This window comes from Taeniopygia guttata, chromosome 15 (assembly GCF_048771995.1).
Source record: "Taeniopygia guttata chromosome 15, bTaeGut7.mat, whole genome shotgun sequence".
NCBI lineage: Eukaryota > Metazoa > Chordata > Aves > Passeriformes > Estrildidae > Taeniopygia > Taeniopygia guttata.
Window position 1 is genome coordinate 3,607,945 of NC_133040.1, and position 15,955 is coordinate 3,623,899.

At 45.4% G+C, this 15,955-nt stretch overlaps 1 protein-coding gene and 1 long non-coding RNA gene across 5 annotated transcripts in view; both read left to right on the top strand.

Moving 5' to 3' along the window:
• Window positions 1-2,373: 2,373 nt before the first annotated feature.
• The window catches only part of PXN (paxillin), a 45,714-nt gene continuing 32,132 nt past the window's right edge, over window positions 2,374-15,955 (top strand). For all 4 annotated transcript variants that reach the window (XM_030285602.4, XM_072936134.1, XM_030285604.4 and 1 more), the window contains exon 1: window positions 2,374-2,505. In XM_030285602.4, the coding sequence (XP_030141462.4) occupies window positions 2,493-2,505 (13 nt within the window). In that variant the 5' untranslated portion in view covers window positions 2,374-2,492. The remainder of the gene's footprint in view (window positions 2,506-15,955) is intronic.
• Window positions 9,488-14,695, top strand: LOC115497354 (uncharacterized). Its single transcript, XR_003962915.4, has 2 exons — window positions 9,488-13,994; window positions 14,562-14,695. It is a non-coding gene; the product is annotated as an uncharacterized lncRNA (long non-coding RNA).

The following is a 15,955-nucleotide window of genomic DNA, read 5'->3' on the forward strand; positions in this document are numbered from 1 at the left end:
TAATCCATCAACTCTGAGGGTCTTGTGTGTGGTCAGTGGGTTAAGCTGCCCTTTGAGGGACTTGGTCTGTAACTGGTAAATGACTCTTCAACAAGAGGGAAAGATGCCTTGAGCAAGTACTCTGGACGCAGATTGTGTGGAGTCAGGAATACTCTGAACGTGGATTGTGTGGAGACAGGAAGCCCTGAAGTTCAACATTTTGTTGATGTTAACTCACTGTCTAACTTCATTTCCAGTTCCCAGCCCTGTTTCCCATCTGCAGATGGGGGTGGTAACTTCTTGTTACACCTTATGTGAAAGACAAGGGTAGATCAAAGTGTCTCAGCCACAGGGCACAGCATAAGAAGAAGGCCTGTGTATTTCTAGCAGCAAGCAGGTGTTCGTAAGTCAGGGAGAATCTGAGTCAAAGAACAGGTAGATGATGAGGAAACAGGAATTCAAGGCTTTGGGAAGGACAGAGCTTGAGCTCACAACACTGACAAGTTGCCTTGGCAGCTGGGGTTTTAACCTGCCCCTACTCCTCCAGCTCTCATGGGAGGGTTAGGGACTGGCAATTTTAAGTAAGAAATATCAATGTGTGAATAATTCAGTTATGAACAGCACCTGGCTGTGAGCAGGTTGGTTTTAAAAGCAGGATGCCTAGAGGATAGTATCACTCATGGGACAGCCCAGCCTTCCCACCCCACCAACACTTTCAATGCAGTGCAGAAGCCATAGGCAAAGCTTTAGAAACAATGAATTTTTTTTTGTTGTTGTTGTTTTTAACACCGAGCATCTTAGACACAACCATTTCTTGTGGGTGCAACCCTAACTGGTTCTGTGACAGCTTAATTCCAGCCCTGAGACACAATAGAAACTGCTTTCTTGATTTACATTCACTTCCAGACTCCCAAAGGACACAGTAGGAAGCTGAAAATAAAAATTGCATACCAGGCTACAAAATGAACAGAGCACAGTAGGCACTTTATTTATGCAGAGGTAAAAATACAACCCAACTTGTGGCACATGCTTGTCACATGTTGGTGGAGGAAACATACAGACCCAGGAAAGGACACGTTTCTAATGACTTTAGATCTGCTCTGTGACCAGTCAGCGCTAGTGGTTCATGTTGCTCCACCTGGGGATGCACATCCTGATGTTGTCATTGTACAGCCAGTGATGGATTTTGAGAAAATTTTAACAGTCCCTCCAAATAATGTTTTACCTTTTGCTGAGGGAGACCAGCAAGGGGGATGTCAGGTGGAATCTTTGGCATGGATGGTGAAGCATGCAATGAAAGTCTTTACTTACATTTGTGTTGTACTTAGATCTCAGTAAGGATATTATTTTCTGACACCTGTATTTGGAGTAAAAGCTGGAATTAATTTCTTGGAGGTTTTTGACTATTCATAAGTATTGGCTGGGATGAGGGAGGAGATATTTCCCTGCCCCCCTAACGATAATTCCCATTAAAGCATGACTTAACACAGGAAATAATGATGTCTGACTTGTGCTAGCAGGGGAAACCGGGCATGTTTGTGCCTAGAGAGTGAAAAATGCAGCACTGAAGATTGCTCACAGCTGACCTCACGGTCTCTGTTTAATGGAAATACAATTCCGTAATCTCAGCTCAACAACAGGACATGTGCTGTTCAGTTCTGGGAACATTCTCTGACTTGGTAGTAATTTTGTAAGGAAAAGAGCTACAAGAGTCATGTTTCCTGGATCCTCGGCAGTTCCCACACTGATATTTTTTGGTGTATCTCTCATCAGATTAAGAAGTGGACATTTGGGCTGAGCAACTGCATTTACTGCCATGTCAACTTGGCTGGAGCACTGTGGGAAACAGTAGCTCTGGTGAGGGTTGAGCTGTGCTGTGGCTTGGACAAAGCGACGACTTTGCTGCCTTGCAGTTGTTTTATAGAGGTTTGAAAGGAAAAGCACGTGGGAAATGATGGTTCAAGACCATCACATGAGAAATCCAGGAGGGCTGTTATAGTCTTTGGACACAGCAAAAGAGAAGTAGCTGGTGACTTTCCTTTATGGTGGCCACAGCACATGGAAAATTGCTCAGGGAAGGTTTCTGCTGCCCAGCTTCCCTGGGAGGGGGTAAATCAGCTGAGGCTCTGAAATGTTTGAAGGTTTTGGGGCACAACCCTCCCGCACCACCCAACCGTAGGCGAGGGGGACAGGCTTCTCCGCGGGCACACGGCCGGGCGGCGGCTCGGGGCCCTTTCCCAGCCGGGGCACCGGCCCCGCTGCCCGCTCCGGGCCCGGGCCGGCGGCTCGGGGCCGTTTCCCAGCCGGGGCACCGGCCCCGCTGCCCGCTCCGCGCCCGGGCCCGCGGCTCCCGCGGCGGCCGGCAGGGGGCGGCGCGGAGCGCGCAGCGGGGGCGCGCGGGCGGGCGCGCGCGGGGGCGGGCCGGGAAAGTTGCGGGTTCTGGGGCGGCGGCGGCACCGGCGGGGCGGGAGCGGCTCCGGCGCGGCGACACCGGCACCGGGCACGACGGCACCATGGACGACTTGGGTGAGTTCCGAGCCGCGCGGGCTCCCCGCGGCGGGGCCCGCCTCCCCACCGCGCCCCGGGCGGCCGCGCCCCGCCGGCCACGCTGCGCTTCTCGGCGCCGCGGGGCTCGGGCCGCGCCTGTCGGTGTCCGAGGACGTGTCGCTCCCCGCGCCGGCCGGCCCGGCTCCCCGCGCCCGGGCCCCGCGGCTGGGCTGTCCCGGGGCCGCCGCCGCCCGCAGCCAGGGCAGGCGGTGGCTGTCCCGGCCGGGAAGGGCGCCCGGCGCTCCTGTGCCCGCAGCAGCGTGGAGCGTACTCGGGTTTCAGCAAACATCTCCTCCCTGCCCCGCCGCAGCCTCTCCAGCCTGTTCTTGGGCGAGATCTGAACTTTGCGCGGGTATGGAGTCGGGAGCCCTTCGGGGATAAGCGGAGCCCAGCCGCGCTTGGAGCTCTCCTCGTCCTCCCTCTGCTTCTCCCAGGTGTGTTGCATTATACGGTTTCCCGAAACCATGTAATGGAGAAATGTCAGGCAACTGGTCTCAAGGGAAGGATCTAGAGAATTTGAGTCCTTTGGGACCAAGCCGGAAAGGGTGTGGATCTGCCAAAATCCCTTGTGCTCTGGGAGGCATTAGGACGACTGAGTTCCGCTTATGAAACTGATTAAATCAGACACTGGGGAGGGGCTGTGATCCGTTACTTCCATCCTACCTTTAATAGAAACCAGACATTCTGTTGACATATAGTCCAAGAAAATTGCAGGTTTATTTCTGGACCTGGAAGCTCATACTACGGTGATGGCATAAAGCTGGTGGTCACACCTTCAGAAAATAGACTTTGAATTGGGCTAATGATAAAACTTACAGGGTAAGGAGTCCATCTGCTGTGTGGCTTTCTGGTGAAAGGTGTGCCCATGGAGGATTCATCCTTGGGGAGTGAAACCCTCTGCTTGAGTGAAGTAGCTCTTGGTGGGAACAGAAGTAATTTCTGCTGCTGCTTCTTTTCATGGTTATTGTTCAAGTGGAGACAGCTCTGTTTACCTTTTCTCATATCCCTCATTCTGTTATCTCTTGGAGATTCGGTGCGAGTTCCTAGCATGTTCAGGAATGCATTGCTAGTCAGAACAGGATTCACCCAGTCTGTGTATTGACTTGATGAGTAGCCCTTCAAGGTGAGCATTCCGGTCAGTGTAGGGCCGGTTTAGTGTCTCACCAGCATGCTCTTCAGTAAACCATGGCAGCCTCACTGTGCCCACTGCAAGAGCTGTGTTCCTGAACAGTGGTAGTGTGACTTCCCAGCTGTTGGAATAGGCTGCTGCAGTCCCTTAACATTTTTTCTTTCCTCTGTAGGAGAATTAGAGGTGAACTGCAAAGAAATTGTGAAAAAGATCTGAAATTGTGCCTGGTTTGTTTTTCTGAGCTCTAAAGAGTATTTGGACAACCAAAAGTTAGACCTTTTAGTCTGAGCAACTTGATTTCATCAAGTCTTAATTACACTGCGTCTGTCTCAATTTTTGTGCAGCCTTTCAGACTGGACAAGATCTAATTAACAGTAGGCAGCTGAACAAAAAAGTGTGACCTTTTCTCTCTCTAAGCTTTTCTGCGGTGTACAGAATTCACCATGGAAAAGCACACCAGCTGTTTTTCCTCTGCAAATCATTGTTAGCCCCAAAATGGTTCACTTACTGCTCTAAAGCCATTCACCTTGGGAGCACACATAATGGAACTTTGCTGTGCTGATACAACTCCCCTGAAATAAGTCAGACTTTCGAACTCAAGTGAGAGTTGTTTGTTTTTCTTTCCTCATTATCTATGGGTGGATTATCTGAGTTGTGGATTAACTGTGCCATGGATACAGACGTCTGCACTGGCTCTGTCCAGAGTCAAGCTGGTTAGGCAGGACTTGTTGGTTCAGGCACGCTGCCATGTGGGCAAAGCTGCTCTGCTTCCAGGGACAGTTCTGGCCCAAAAGGAGTTTGATATTTAGCTGGGACTTGTAGGTGCAGAGTTGATGTCAAGTTAAATCAGCTCAGATACTTCCATACCTTGCTTCTGAATCTGTGTGGCACGGAAATAAGCCAATAAGTGAGTGAAGGGCCTTGCTGGGCATGAGTGAAGCCCTAACAGAGACCATTGGTGTATCTGTTCTTAACTCCTTGCCTTTATCAAAAATGTCCTCCCTTTTCCTAGAGCTGGAGGATTTGATCAGTCTGTACATGTCCAATGTAAAATGGAGGTCCAGAAGTATCTCAGTTTTGTTCTTGGACTGGAGAGTTTATGAAACATATGAGAATGGATTTGTCTTGCTTTGAGGATTCATTTGGAGTCGAGAAAAATCTTTGTTCCCTTTTTACCCCCTCCCCCAGTGTTGAAGAAGCTCCCACAGGAAACTTTCTGCAGGCTGGAGCTGTGCACCCTGTTGTTCTGGAAGGAGCCTCTGTGGCACAGGACACGCAGTGCTGGGCTGGATGTAAACTAGAACAGCCCGTGGTGGGAAGGGGGAGGAGCAGCTGGCCAGGCTTGTCCAGATCCTCTCCCTCCAGTCTCTCTGAGGAAGCGCATTTGCGGATGTGCTTGGAGTTTGACAGGAAGTTTGCTGAATGAATTTGCCGTTCTGCAGTGCTGTAAATTGGCACAGAGAGTACAGCTTTGTCCTAAAGAGTGAGAACCCAGATTTGGGGCGCTTGCCCCTTTCAGGGGATTGCCAAAGCACAGCCTGTGCTTCCAGCACACAAGTTACCATCCACACATACTTGCTTCAGGCAAGCTGAGACACTGAATGAGATGTTGGGTACTGGTTCGGTGGTGCTACCTTGTCTAAGTAGTATGAGGGAACAGATCCATTAGGATTTGCTTGTTGCAGAGGAAGAAACCTAATTTGTGTAAACTGTTATGTATTTATGGTGAGAGGAGTAGGAGAAGAGAAACTTCACATTTGCTTTAGTCAGAATACTGCTGGATTTTGATGCCAAAGGTTTTTTACTGCCTTTTTCTGGAAGGGTTATTTGCAAATACTACTGGGAAACCTTTTGGTAACTCCAGACAGAAATGGTGTGGCTTTTAGAAGCTTTCATTTGATGAAATTCTCACTTCTCTACTGCTATTTAAATTTTTTTGTTTGTTTTCAAAGGCTTCAGATGTTTTTAAACTGGTTTTTCCAATTGAAAACAAAACAGCATTCACTGGAGCTTGTAAAAGGTGTTTTACAAAGAAGTTATATCTGTTTAATGGGGACGTATTTATGGCAGTGTTTTGTCTGTCCACGTCAACTAGATTGTGAGCTGCTTTTTTTAGGTGTGCTTGCTCACTTCTAGAAGGATTTTTCCTTTGCATAAGGTTTTTCTAGCAGTGTGACTTCAAAATCCTGGGTGCATAGTTCAAGGGCACAAGAGATTTTGCTTTATTAGTTGTTTTCCTCTGTTTTAGGAACTCTAATCCACCCTCTCTTCAGTGCTTAATCCTCTCAAGATTGACTTTAAAGGGAGCAATCTTGCTATTGATTTTTCATGGGAGTGTGGAGGGAGGTGCATGTGTTTCCATCTGTCATCTGTCCTAACATTTGGAAGATTGCTGTGCTCTGCAGGGCGGTGCTGTCTGTCCCTTTCCAGAGGGGGATGCTTGCCTGTTTCTGACTCAATTCCTTTAGTTTGGGAGTCATATGCTGTGGGATTTAGGCTCACTTGACTAAGAGTTTGCTGTGAAATTGCTTATGGTCAGCTACGCCCAGGAAATGGTATTGGGGGGAAGCTCTGGTAAAGTAATTTGGTGCCTTGGTTTTCTACTGGCTCAGATTTCTGAGTCCTTCCTGCTGCTGGGCGAGAAGACTGTAAACAGAACTAATGCTCTGCACAATGGGGTTCTGACTTGTTTCAGCTCCTTAGCTGTTGTGACCCCTCGTAAAACAGGGACTTCATTGTCCTGAGCAACTCAGACAGGGAGTCCTCTGCCTCAAGCAGTGTGCGATGCAGAGAGAGGCTTCTTTTCTTGTTGCTCTATTTCCAGGGAAAGGCTGAGCTCTGTGCTGTCTTTAGCTCCTTTGTCCCTCGCTGGGAGAGGTCAACTTATCCGAAGTGTTCAGCTGCCCTCCTGGTTAAAACTGATCCTCCAACACCATCTCTGCCACTGGAGAAGCAAATGGGAAACTTCTCATACATCTTCATCTCTCGCTCCCCTTTTTCTTTCTTTCTTAGGGAATCACGATACTTCAGTTTCTCTGGACCCCTTTTTCCTCACCTCTTGCCCTTTGAAGTCTATCTATTATATGAAACAAGTTGTGAAACTGTAGAAATGACAGCTAAAATTTTAAACTTTGGCAGCAGAACAAGGACTAATAATGCACTTCTATATAGATCAGAGTTGGTTTTCTGATCTGCTGCTCAGACAGATAAATCCCTTATACTAAAGCACTGTAACTAGAGGGGTGAAAAGCCTGTCCATGGCGACAAAACAAATCTGTTTGACTCAAACTAATGTGTTAGTTGTGATACCCTGAATCTGATGCAGCTTTGGAGACAGCCAGAGCAGATTCTGAGTGCAGTTGTATGTGCTAATGGAAAATCAGTGTGAGTGAATAGGATCTCTGGTCCCAGTTTCCTGCTCTGGTCTCAGCCTATGCTTCCTTCTTTGTGTACTGATCCTGTGTGTCCCTTTTTGTCTGATGCGGAAGCTGTTAATGAAGATGCTCTTCTGCTCCAGCTGCATGAAAGCGAGACATTGTCTGTGGGAAGCTTTCTCACACTACCATGAGGCCTGTCCTAAGTAACTGAGGTTTAGTAACAAACCCTGGGAGTACAGGTTATCATGACTTACTAAGATATTGCATTTTAAAATGTTAAGTAGGGAACTGTCTCATCTGTGGCAGGATTACTACATCCAGTAGTGCAGAGTAGAAGGAAGAAGTGGCACCATTACTTTCCACTTCGGTTGAAGTTGAATGGGTTAGAGAATAAGTTGTGATATCAAATTGGTTTCACTTGATTTAAGTGCTGGCTGCTGAGGTGTTCCCTGTGGCCATCTCCCTTGCTTGTGTCCACAATAACTGTTGGACAGTTAACTGCATCAGCAAGCTGATTCTTCTCAAAGTCATTTTTTTACATGGACAGTGGACTGGGAAGTGAGGCTACCTCTTTCATTGATGGGTTATGTTTAATATAGCATAAGGCAACCATTTCTGCACAGCCTCAAAAATGTACCCTAACTTAAGACATGTTGTTTCTCTGTGTGTGAAACGGGTAATTTCTTCTTACCTGCAAAGTGTGGTTATGTTGCTTGAGATCTTTGTGTTTCTGAAATAGCTTCCAGCTGAAAAGCTTCTTTCAAGCTTTTCTGGTCACTATTGCTGAAAAAGTTTACAGTGTCAAGTTTGAATTAGATTTACACATTTTTATTCCTTTCTCAGCCACGTTGAATATTCCCTATGTGCCTTTCTGATTGCTCATCCTTTCCTTACCCCCCGTTATGACAGGCTGTGAGTAGGGAGAAAAGATTTTCTTTCCCTTCCAAGTTCCCCGCAGTAGTTCTACCCTAGTCTTTCCCTTTACCACAGAGCGTCATGAAGTCATTCAAGGAATGTTGTGTGCTAAAGATATACCATAAAAAATAGGAGATGGCTGATGACTTCCTCATATCAGTTTTAGCTGTTTTTCCCACTCATGCTCTTTCTCTTTGCAAATGACCCCAGAGCAGCAGCAACCAGCTAGCTGGGGACAGGCTCCCTCGGCTGATGGGTGTTAAATTCCATGTTTTCTCTTCTGTGCATGTGTGTTTTTAAATCCCGATGAAGCAAACAAGTTGAACTGGCAACTGGAGTGCTGTGGAACAAGTTTGGTGTTGGTGTTTCAGTTACAGGAACTGGGTCCCTGAGGTTATGTTTTTGTGCTGTTTAGCAGTCTGGTAAACTTTTTTTTTACTCACACAAATGCGGCTTTTTCTTTTAGCAGACAGTAACTATTCTGAATTTACATGGGAAATTTATCTAAGCAGTTTGAGACAACTGTAAACTGAGGAGCCAGAACTTATGGCAGGCCACAGGGGGAGGCAGCCTGCATTGTTAGTGCTTGGCTCCTTTTCCTTGAGCTGGACTGTCTCTACACTGTGAACAAGTTCAGTTCAAGTTATTTAAATGATGATGAGGTAGTCTGAAGTTGTCCAGTGCAGCTTGTCGTGCCACTTCTCACAGTGTCCTTATTACCATGAGCACATCTGTGAAGATGGCTCTGCTGGGTGAGGTACGGAGTGCCTGGCTGGCAGCATGCAGTGGAGTGTAGCTTGATTTCTTGTGGTTTTTTACTGTTTATTGCATGTGTTTAAACCTCTAACATTTTGCAAATCATTTGAACAACATAAAAAAAAGTAAATGGCACTCCAGGGAATAAACCTTGTGAATGACACTCTGCATGGGGAATTGTGCTTTAAATGGCTCAGCTATAAATCAGACTGTATGGGGGCTCCAGGAATAAACCAGTCCCGTGTTTTTGTCACAGAACTGAGCTGGCAGACAGAATTAATCTGTCTGTGTCTGTCTAGATGCCTCACAGGATCTTGCTTTATTTCCATTGCTGAAGAGGAAGGTCAACAGAGAATTTCACTTTGTGCTATGGGGAAGTGGTTCAGGGACTGTGGTTAGGCTGAGTTTTAATAGGAGCAGGAGGTGGTAAAAGAAGCCAGAGGTAGAAAAGGTCATGGGCAGGAGGGCTGTAAATAATTTGCCATGGCTTAGGGGCTTAGTATTCCCTTGTTTTATCCTCTTTCATGGTTCTAAACCAGTTCAGGGCATCTCTGTGAAAAAGCTGTTTTTGGGTTGAAGCCACTAATTTCAGCTGGGTCAGGCAAAAAAGCCTAGGGCTAACTGCATGTCAGTTGAGGTTACTGGTGCCCTATGAGCTGGAATAAGCTGTTGGCTTGGTTGTTCTCTGTTGCTCATCTTGTTTTACCATTAATTGCATCTGTTGCTCACTCTTTCTCAGCACCACTGGCTGCCTCAGGATTAGGTTTGGGTTTTTTTTTTTTTTTTTTTTTTTTTTTTTTTTTTTTTCTGCTAGCAAATGACCCCTTTAGGGCAGAGGTGATCCCCAAGAGTAAGGTGCCTAGAGTAGTACTTCTGGTTTGAAGCTCCTGTTCATTATGGTTTTATATGGGAGACTTCTTTTGGGCTGTGTAGGCCTGGTCAGACAGTGTGACACACAGCTGGAACTATTCTGCCTGGCTGTGAGCAACTCCAGCAGTTAGACAGGATCCCTGCAGAGAGCTGGAGCACTGGGGGAGGGAAGAAATGCCATTTCATCCACGTCATGAATCTCTTATCAGTGGCCAACTCAGTGTTGTGAGTGGGTGAGCTGCACTTGAAGAAGCTGCCTTTTATTTCTCTGAGGAGCTCAGCACTGTCAGTCAGGCTGAGAACTGTAGAGTGGCTATGTGGAGTTTGAGATTAATTTGTCAGTCATGTTCTTATAACCCTAAACTTGTAGTTTTCAATCTGTCCTGTTTGTACTTAATCTGAGATTTGCTGCTTGGCTGTCCTGAGCAGTTTGCTTGGGCAGTGCCTCACAGCTGCTCTGGCATTGTGCTCCTGTACTTCTTAACTGCTTAAATCCAGTGCCTCCAGCACCTCCTGTCTTAGGGTCACGCTTAAAAGCCTTGGTGTGAATTAGAGAGAAAATCTGTTAGGTTATCATTCATTTTTTCTGGTAGGGTTGGTTAAGGGCTTCATTTGTTGGATGCTACTTTCCCATCAAATGTGAGGGAGAAATCTACTTGAAACAGATGACCATGGTATGGCTGTGGTGCTGTGAAACTCTGAGAGCTTCTGGGCTGTCTGGATCTGCGGGAGCCCCTGATTGTATTGCTTGGGTCTGGAAAGTGCTGTGTGTGGGGTGGGAGAGCCAGGGGGCTGTGAGGCATTCGGAGGGTGGCTCTGGTGTGGTCCTGGCCTTGCAGGGTCGGGAGGCTGTTTGCTGGGGAGGAGGGGTTGAAGGAAGGGGCTGGGGGTGGTGCAGAGAGGAAGCTTTATGTAATTCTTGGCTGGCTTTTGAATAATTGTTTTAATGAAATGGAATGCAGTGTATTCAGTACATGCTTGGCAGAAACAACGTTTTTTTTTTGCTGTTTTCTATATTGGAGGGGGAAAAGGAGCCGGAGTTGCTCTGTTTTCCAGCTACTTTAAACACTCTAGGCTTGCATTTGTCACAAAAACAGAAGTGGAATATTTTTCTTGGTGAGGGGGCAGTTGGCATTGCTGTGCATGTGTGAGACATTGTCATTGTACATTGGATGTGTAAGTGGCAGAGTCTGGTCCCTGGGTTTCTCTGAGGGCTGTGGATGCCAGTGTGGTTGAGGTGGAGCAGGTTCATTTTAAAGTACCCAGCAGTAATGGGATGTAAGTGATGTAAGTGATGTAAGTACACGTCCATATAAAATATGCGTGCATCCAGGTACTCGATGAGAAAATTCATCTCTTTTCCTCTGTGCCCTAGTTCAGGGCATAGCGGGGAAGAACATGATGAGCTGAGACAAAGAAGTCAACTTAATTTTCAGTGAAGCAAATATGTAGGCGCTGGGAATCTTGACTTCTCTAGACTTGTGCAAAACAGTCTCTCCAGTTTTCTCAGAGGATTGGTGACTTTTATCATAGGATTGGTGGAGGGACAGTCAGAGATCATGCTGAAAACCAGAGATCATGCTGAAAACCCTTTTTTAGAAAGCAATTTGAAGAAGGATTTATTTCATGAACCTCCGAAAGGGAAGTTTATTCTCATGCTGCTTCTATTTCAGTATTGCTGCCATTTCCATTTTTGGTCAGTGCTGGAGATCGGTCTCTCTTAGTCATCTTTACCTCTCAAAAATATACTTTCTTTTTAGTCTTTGTAATTTTTTCCTCAGTTACTCTTTTCTGCAGTCAAGAGTTCTCTTGTGAGTAACAGCCTTTGGTTGATAGAATAACATTTTTCTTTATCAAATAACAGCAACAACTTGTGTTCAGGGCACTGAGATGAAGAAGCTGTCATGCATTTAATTGCTTTACTAATACTGCTCTTGGTAAAATATGCTCACTATTTCTCTTGCTGCTGCTGAGACAACCAAGAGACTTGTGACTGGTACTTGTGTCGTGATACCAGATGACAGGTACAGTGATGGGTCATCTACCTTCTCATGTAGGAGGAGATAAGAAAACCTTAAACATTCTCCATCTCTTCTCCATCCACTGGCTCAAATATACTCCAGTTCTAAAAATGTTAGTTTTCTATCTAGATTTAACAATTTTCTTTCTTGCAGTGGGCCAGTGTCATGACATTGTGAAACTCTTGAGCCACATTCTTCTGCCAATGCTAAAAAAACCAAAAAAACACCCCTAAGTCAGAGCTCTGCAGCTACAGAGCCATCAGCAGTCTCCATCGAATTGCCACCCACATCTCCCAGAGTGGACTGGAGGACCAGTTCCCACATTCATTTCTGAAACACTGTCCTCCTTTCATTCCCAGAAGCTGTTTTTAAAGTGAAAAGAAGCTGCTTTAATTAGTTTTTTAACCATTTGCTTCTTGGCCCCTTGTACTCTGTTGTCTTTCAAAGCTGTTGCTTGCCCACTATCTGCAATAACTTGGGTTATTTTTAAGTTACAGTGCAGTGCTCATCAGACTGAAAGCTTCATTTTAAAACTTTCTCCCTATTATAGTTATAAGCAGTACCAAGATCCACATGACTGAAAAATGTGAAATATTTTGTTGTCATTTCCCCCTGCCCTGTTCTGTGAGTTTACATTGTGCTTTTGGCAGCGCTTTGTGTAAAGTCAGTTTTTGATGATGACTTACACTTTTTGGCTTACAAAGATTTTGGTATTGCTTCCAAGTCTGTTCCCACCCTGTTGCAGAGAACCTTTGCAGAAATGAAAACTTCTTAAAAGAAACATCCACCATTTTGAGAGTACTTCCTTAATAATTAGATTTTTAACAAGCCAGTTAAACCACATTTGACACAAGTTCCCATTTTAAAAGAAGGGAAACAACCCACTTCAGAGTGGTTGGCAGGTCAAGCCACAAAGTCTTTATTTATATCTCAATATAATAACCTTTTATCTGGGTGAGATTTGGTGGGACTCTGTATCTCCTTATTGACACAGGCTTTTAAATCTTGATATACCTTGGTTTTTTAAGGGTAGATTTGCATTTGTTGAATATTATTTGCATTTATGCTTTTGGGAGATATGCTTGTTACTTACTGAATGGGAAGTTGCTGAAGCTAATGAAAAGTATGTGTTTCAAGGTCTAAAATCTGCCAAGTCTGCATTTTCATATCCCATTTAGGAGCCTTCAGGATAGGAATGCCTCAATAAAACTGTACTAAATATGGGTATGATTACAGAGTCTCTTTAGTATCCCCATTTTTTATTACTGGAGTCCTCCTTTTGCTGGTAGCCAGGGCACTCTACATCTCATTGGCAGAATTTGTGCTTCTAATGCTTTTAATGAATTCAGAAATCTTTTAATGAATTCAGAATTTACACTAGTATTTCAGTCTTTTATTTCATCATCTTTATGTGTGTCTCAAATTTTGTAACTGGCACTTTGCCTAGATGGGTCTATATTCAGATCTGTTTATGCTGCCTGGATAGGATTTCCACAGCTTAAAAGATGCTGGTTTTTCCCCCTCAAGTTCCATGTCCATTATTGCATAACCATGCAGATCCTGCTCTTCCCTTTATTGGTAATAGGGTCCACATGCTTTCCTGTTTCTGTTACTTTTAAAAAGGCAGATAATTAACTTGGAATGTGCAAGCTCTGACAGTATTTTGTCTGCTGCGACTGTGTCCAAACCCATTTTTACATAAGCAGATGGAGAGGATCACAGGGATCCTCAGCAATGTTGTTACTGGCTGTGTGTTGCCTGTGTGCTGCTGGGGTGTCAGAGGTGGTGGTCCTGCTGCTGCTGAAAGGGGAGATGGCTTTACTTTTACTAATCCTTTCTCCTTCTGTGTTTTCTGACTGCTTGGACATAGCCCTTCCTGCTGACTGCTGTGTTCATCTCTTCCCTGACCCAAAAGAAGACAGTCAGCTTTTTCCACTGGCTGTGTATTCTGTTGGACTGGTTCATAGAGGGATCTTGTGAGAGCCAGAGCTTGTACAAGTAAGTGGCAGCAGCACATGTCTGGAAGAGGGAGTAAAACTTCTCCATTTTTGGCAGCGGTGAGCTGTTAATTTGCTTTTCTGCATCTTATGAAACTGTATCCTTCACTCCAGGGTGCTCACTGTCCAGTGGAACTCCTGTGCTCCTGTAAACCCTGATGTAACATGTTTTCCTTCCCTAGATGAGTTAGAATCGGCACTTAGCAAATTATGATCTCCAGGCTGACAAGTGCTTTACAGCTGTTGCGAGGGGTCCCCTTGAGAGGTCAAATCCACGCCCTTCTCATTTCCACCTGAGGGCTCTGGAGCACAAGTACACCGGGATTGCTGCTGCCCAGAGATTTGGAGACCACTGCTGTGTGTTCACAATGTTGTGATTTGCCACTGTTGATTTCACACTAAGGTACTGCTTAGAAGCTGCTTGAAGAGTGATCCAGCATGTGTTGTAATAACCTCAGTGCTTTTTATGACAATTTTCAGTTGTACAAATTTCAACCAAATACGAACACAGGGCTTAAAAATGCCCTTATCTGCCCTCTTTTCAGTGGGCATATATGGGCATGTAAAGGGTTGCTTGTTGTAGCTGGATGCTGCACACCTCTGCATTGAAGCCTTGAGCTTTTGTTACCAGAGCTGTGGTTTAAAATCCAGTGTCTTGTTTCCTGCTGGTTCTATTCCCATCCTTGGACTCTTTTGTCTAATGGAGATCTCCTTTGTACCAGATTTGTCAGATGTTTGTAGAATGGCAGCGCTGTGTTTTGACCTAGTGCTTGTGGGGTAGCTGCACTCTGGTGTAGCAGGAAGGGTCTGGTTCCTCAGATAGCTGGCTTGGCTGAGCCCCTCTTCCTGTAGGAATACAAGGGAGCTGGTATTTTGTCCAGAGGCCTTGGCCCTGGAAATTTTCCCTGAGGGGTCAGTTCAGTGGCTGCTTGTTTTGGTGTTTGTGACTATTTAATTTTTGTTTTGGCAGAGGAGAGCAGATCCTGTTGGACTTCTAGAAGCTTTCAGAGGGAAGGCAGCAGCAAATGAAAATTATGACATGCAAAAGGAGGGTTAATGTAATATTCTGCATGTGTAAGGATGAATAAAGGACTAAAAAAGACAGTGTATTGTTCACTAGTGTTTTTGGGTTTATGAAGTTTTTTTCCCATTTACAGTGTTGGCTAAAATCCAGCCTAGGTCAGTAGTGAGGTGTTAACTGCTTAGTTGTTTGTGCAAAATGTTTACATTACCTCCAATGTGTTCCTCCCTCCAAACTGTCCAGGATGCCATTTCATTCCTGTTTGTACAGAGCAACGTCCCTTGCTTTAGTCTGAACCAACTGACCTCCCTCCCAGAGACAGCTGGGTCAGGATTGGCCATTTGCTACTGCCTTTGTCTGGGACTTCCTGGAAATGCCTGAGGATGTGTTTGCTGTCAGGCAGAGATCAGAAATAGATCTTGCATAAGAAGAGCCACTCCAGGAGAAGACTGTCAGAGGCTGTACTTACCCTCCTTGAAGTCCAAAGCTGTTTCAAATTTCACAGCTGACACACAGGGAGAGAAATGGAGACTCTCTAATTTGTGCAGATAGTTGTTCCTTGTCATCTTTTACAGGGCTAGGTATTACTGCCTGTTGAACACCAGTCAATTTGCTTCCAAAAGGAGAGGATTCTGACAAAAGACTTGGTGGCAGGTGGAGCTCGTAAGATTAAGGCTGATTAAGGCTGAGAAATTTCAACTTAAATATTTGTAGTAAAGGGCCTGAGCATCAGATTTGCTTTCTATTCTGATATAATATGGACTTGCCATGTTATGTTGGGCTGTTCAGGGTTGCATCTCAGTTCTCCATTTCTGAAAGGTACATTTCTTTTGTGCTGTTAAGGAAGTGTGAATATTAGGGTGAGGATTCTGATTTGTGAGCCTCATTGGGATTCAGGTGCAGTGGCTGCAGACTTAAGTGCCTGCAGTTGCTGCAGGCCACAGCCAATATTCTATCAATACAAAATGGAATATGTGGAGATTTAGGTTTAGGGTGTGGAACTGTGACAGCTGTGACTGAAAAATGTGACTCAAAAAGGCTTCCATGTGGTAAGTTCTGTAACTTGTGGGTGGGAACATCATCTGAGGACAGTGGTACTTAAATCGTAGCAGTCTGAATCCCTGGAGGACAGGAGCTGGAGTACTGGGTAAGACTGGTTACAATTTACGTATCACCTTGTGATCCTTCTCTTGTGCAATTTCCAACTTCTCTGTCCAGTGAAGCAGAGCCCAGCTTTGCTCTTAGCATTGTGCAAACGTTGAGGTCAGATCAGCTTTTGCAGGCGCTGTGTCACAGGATGTGCCACAGCTGTGATGTACAAACCCTTGACAAACTTTTCCTCA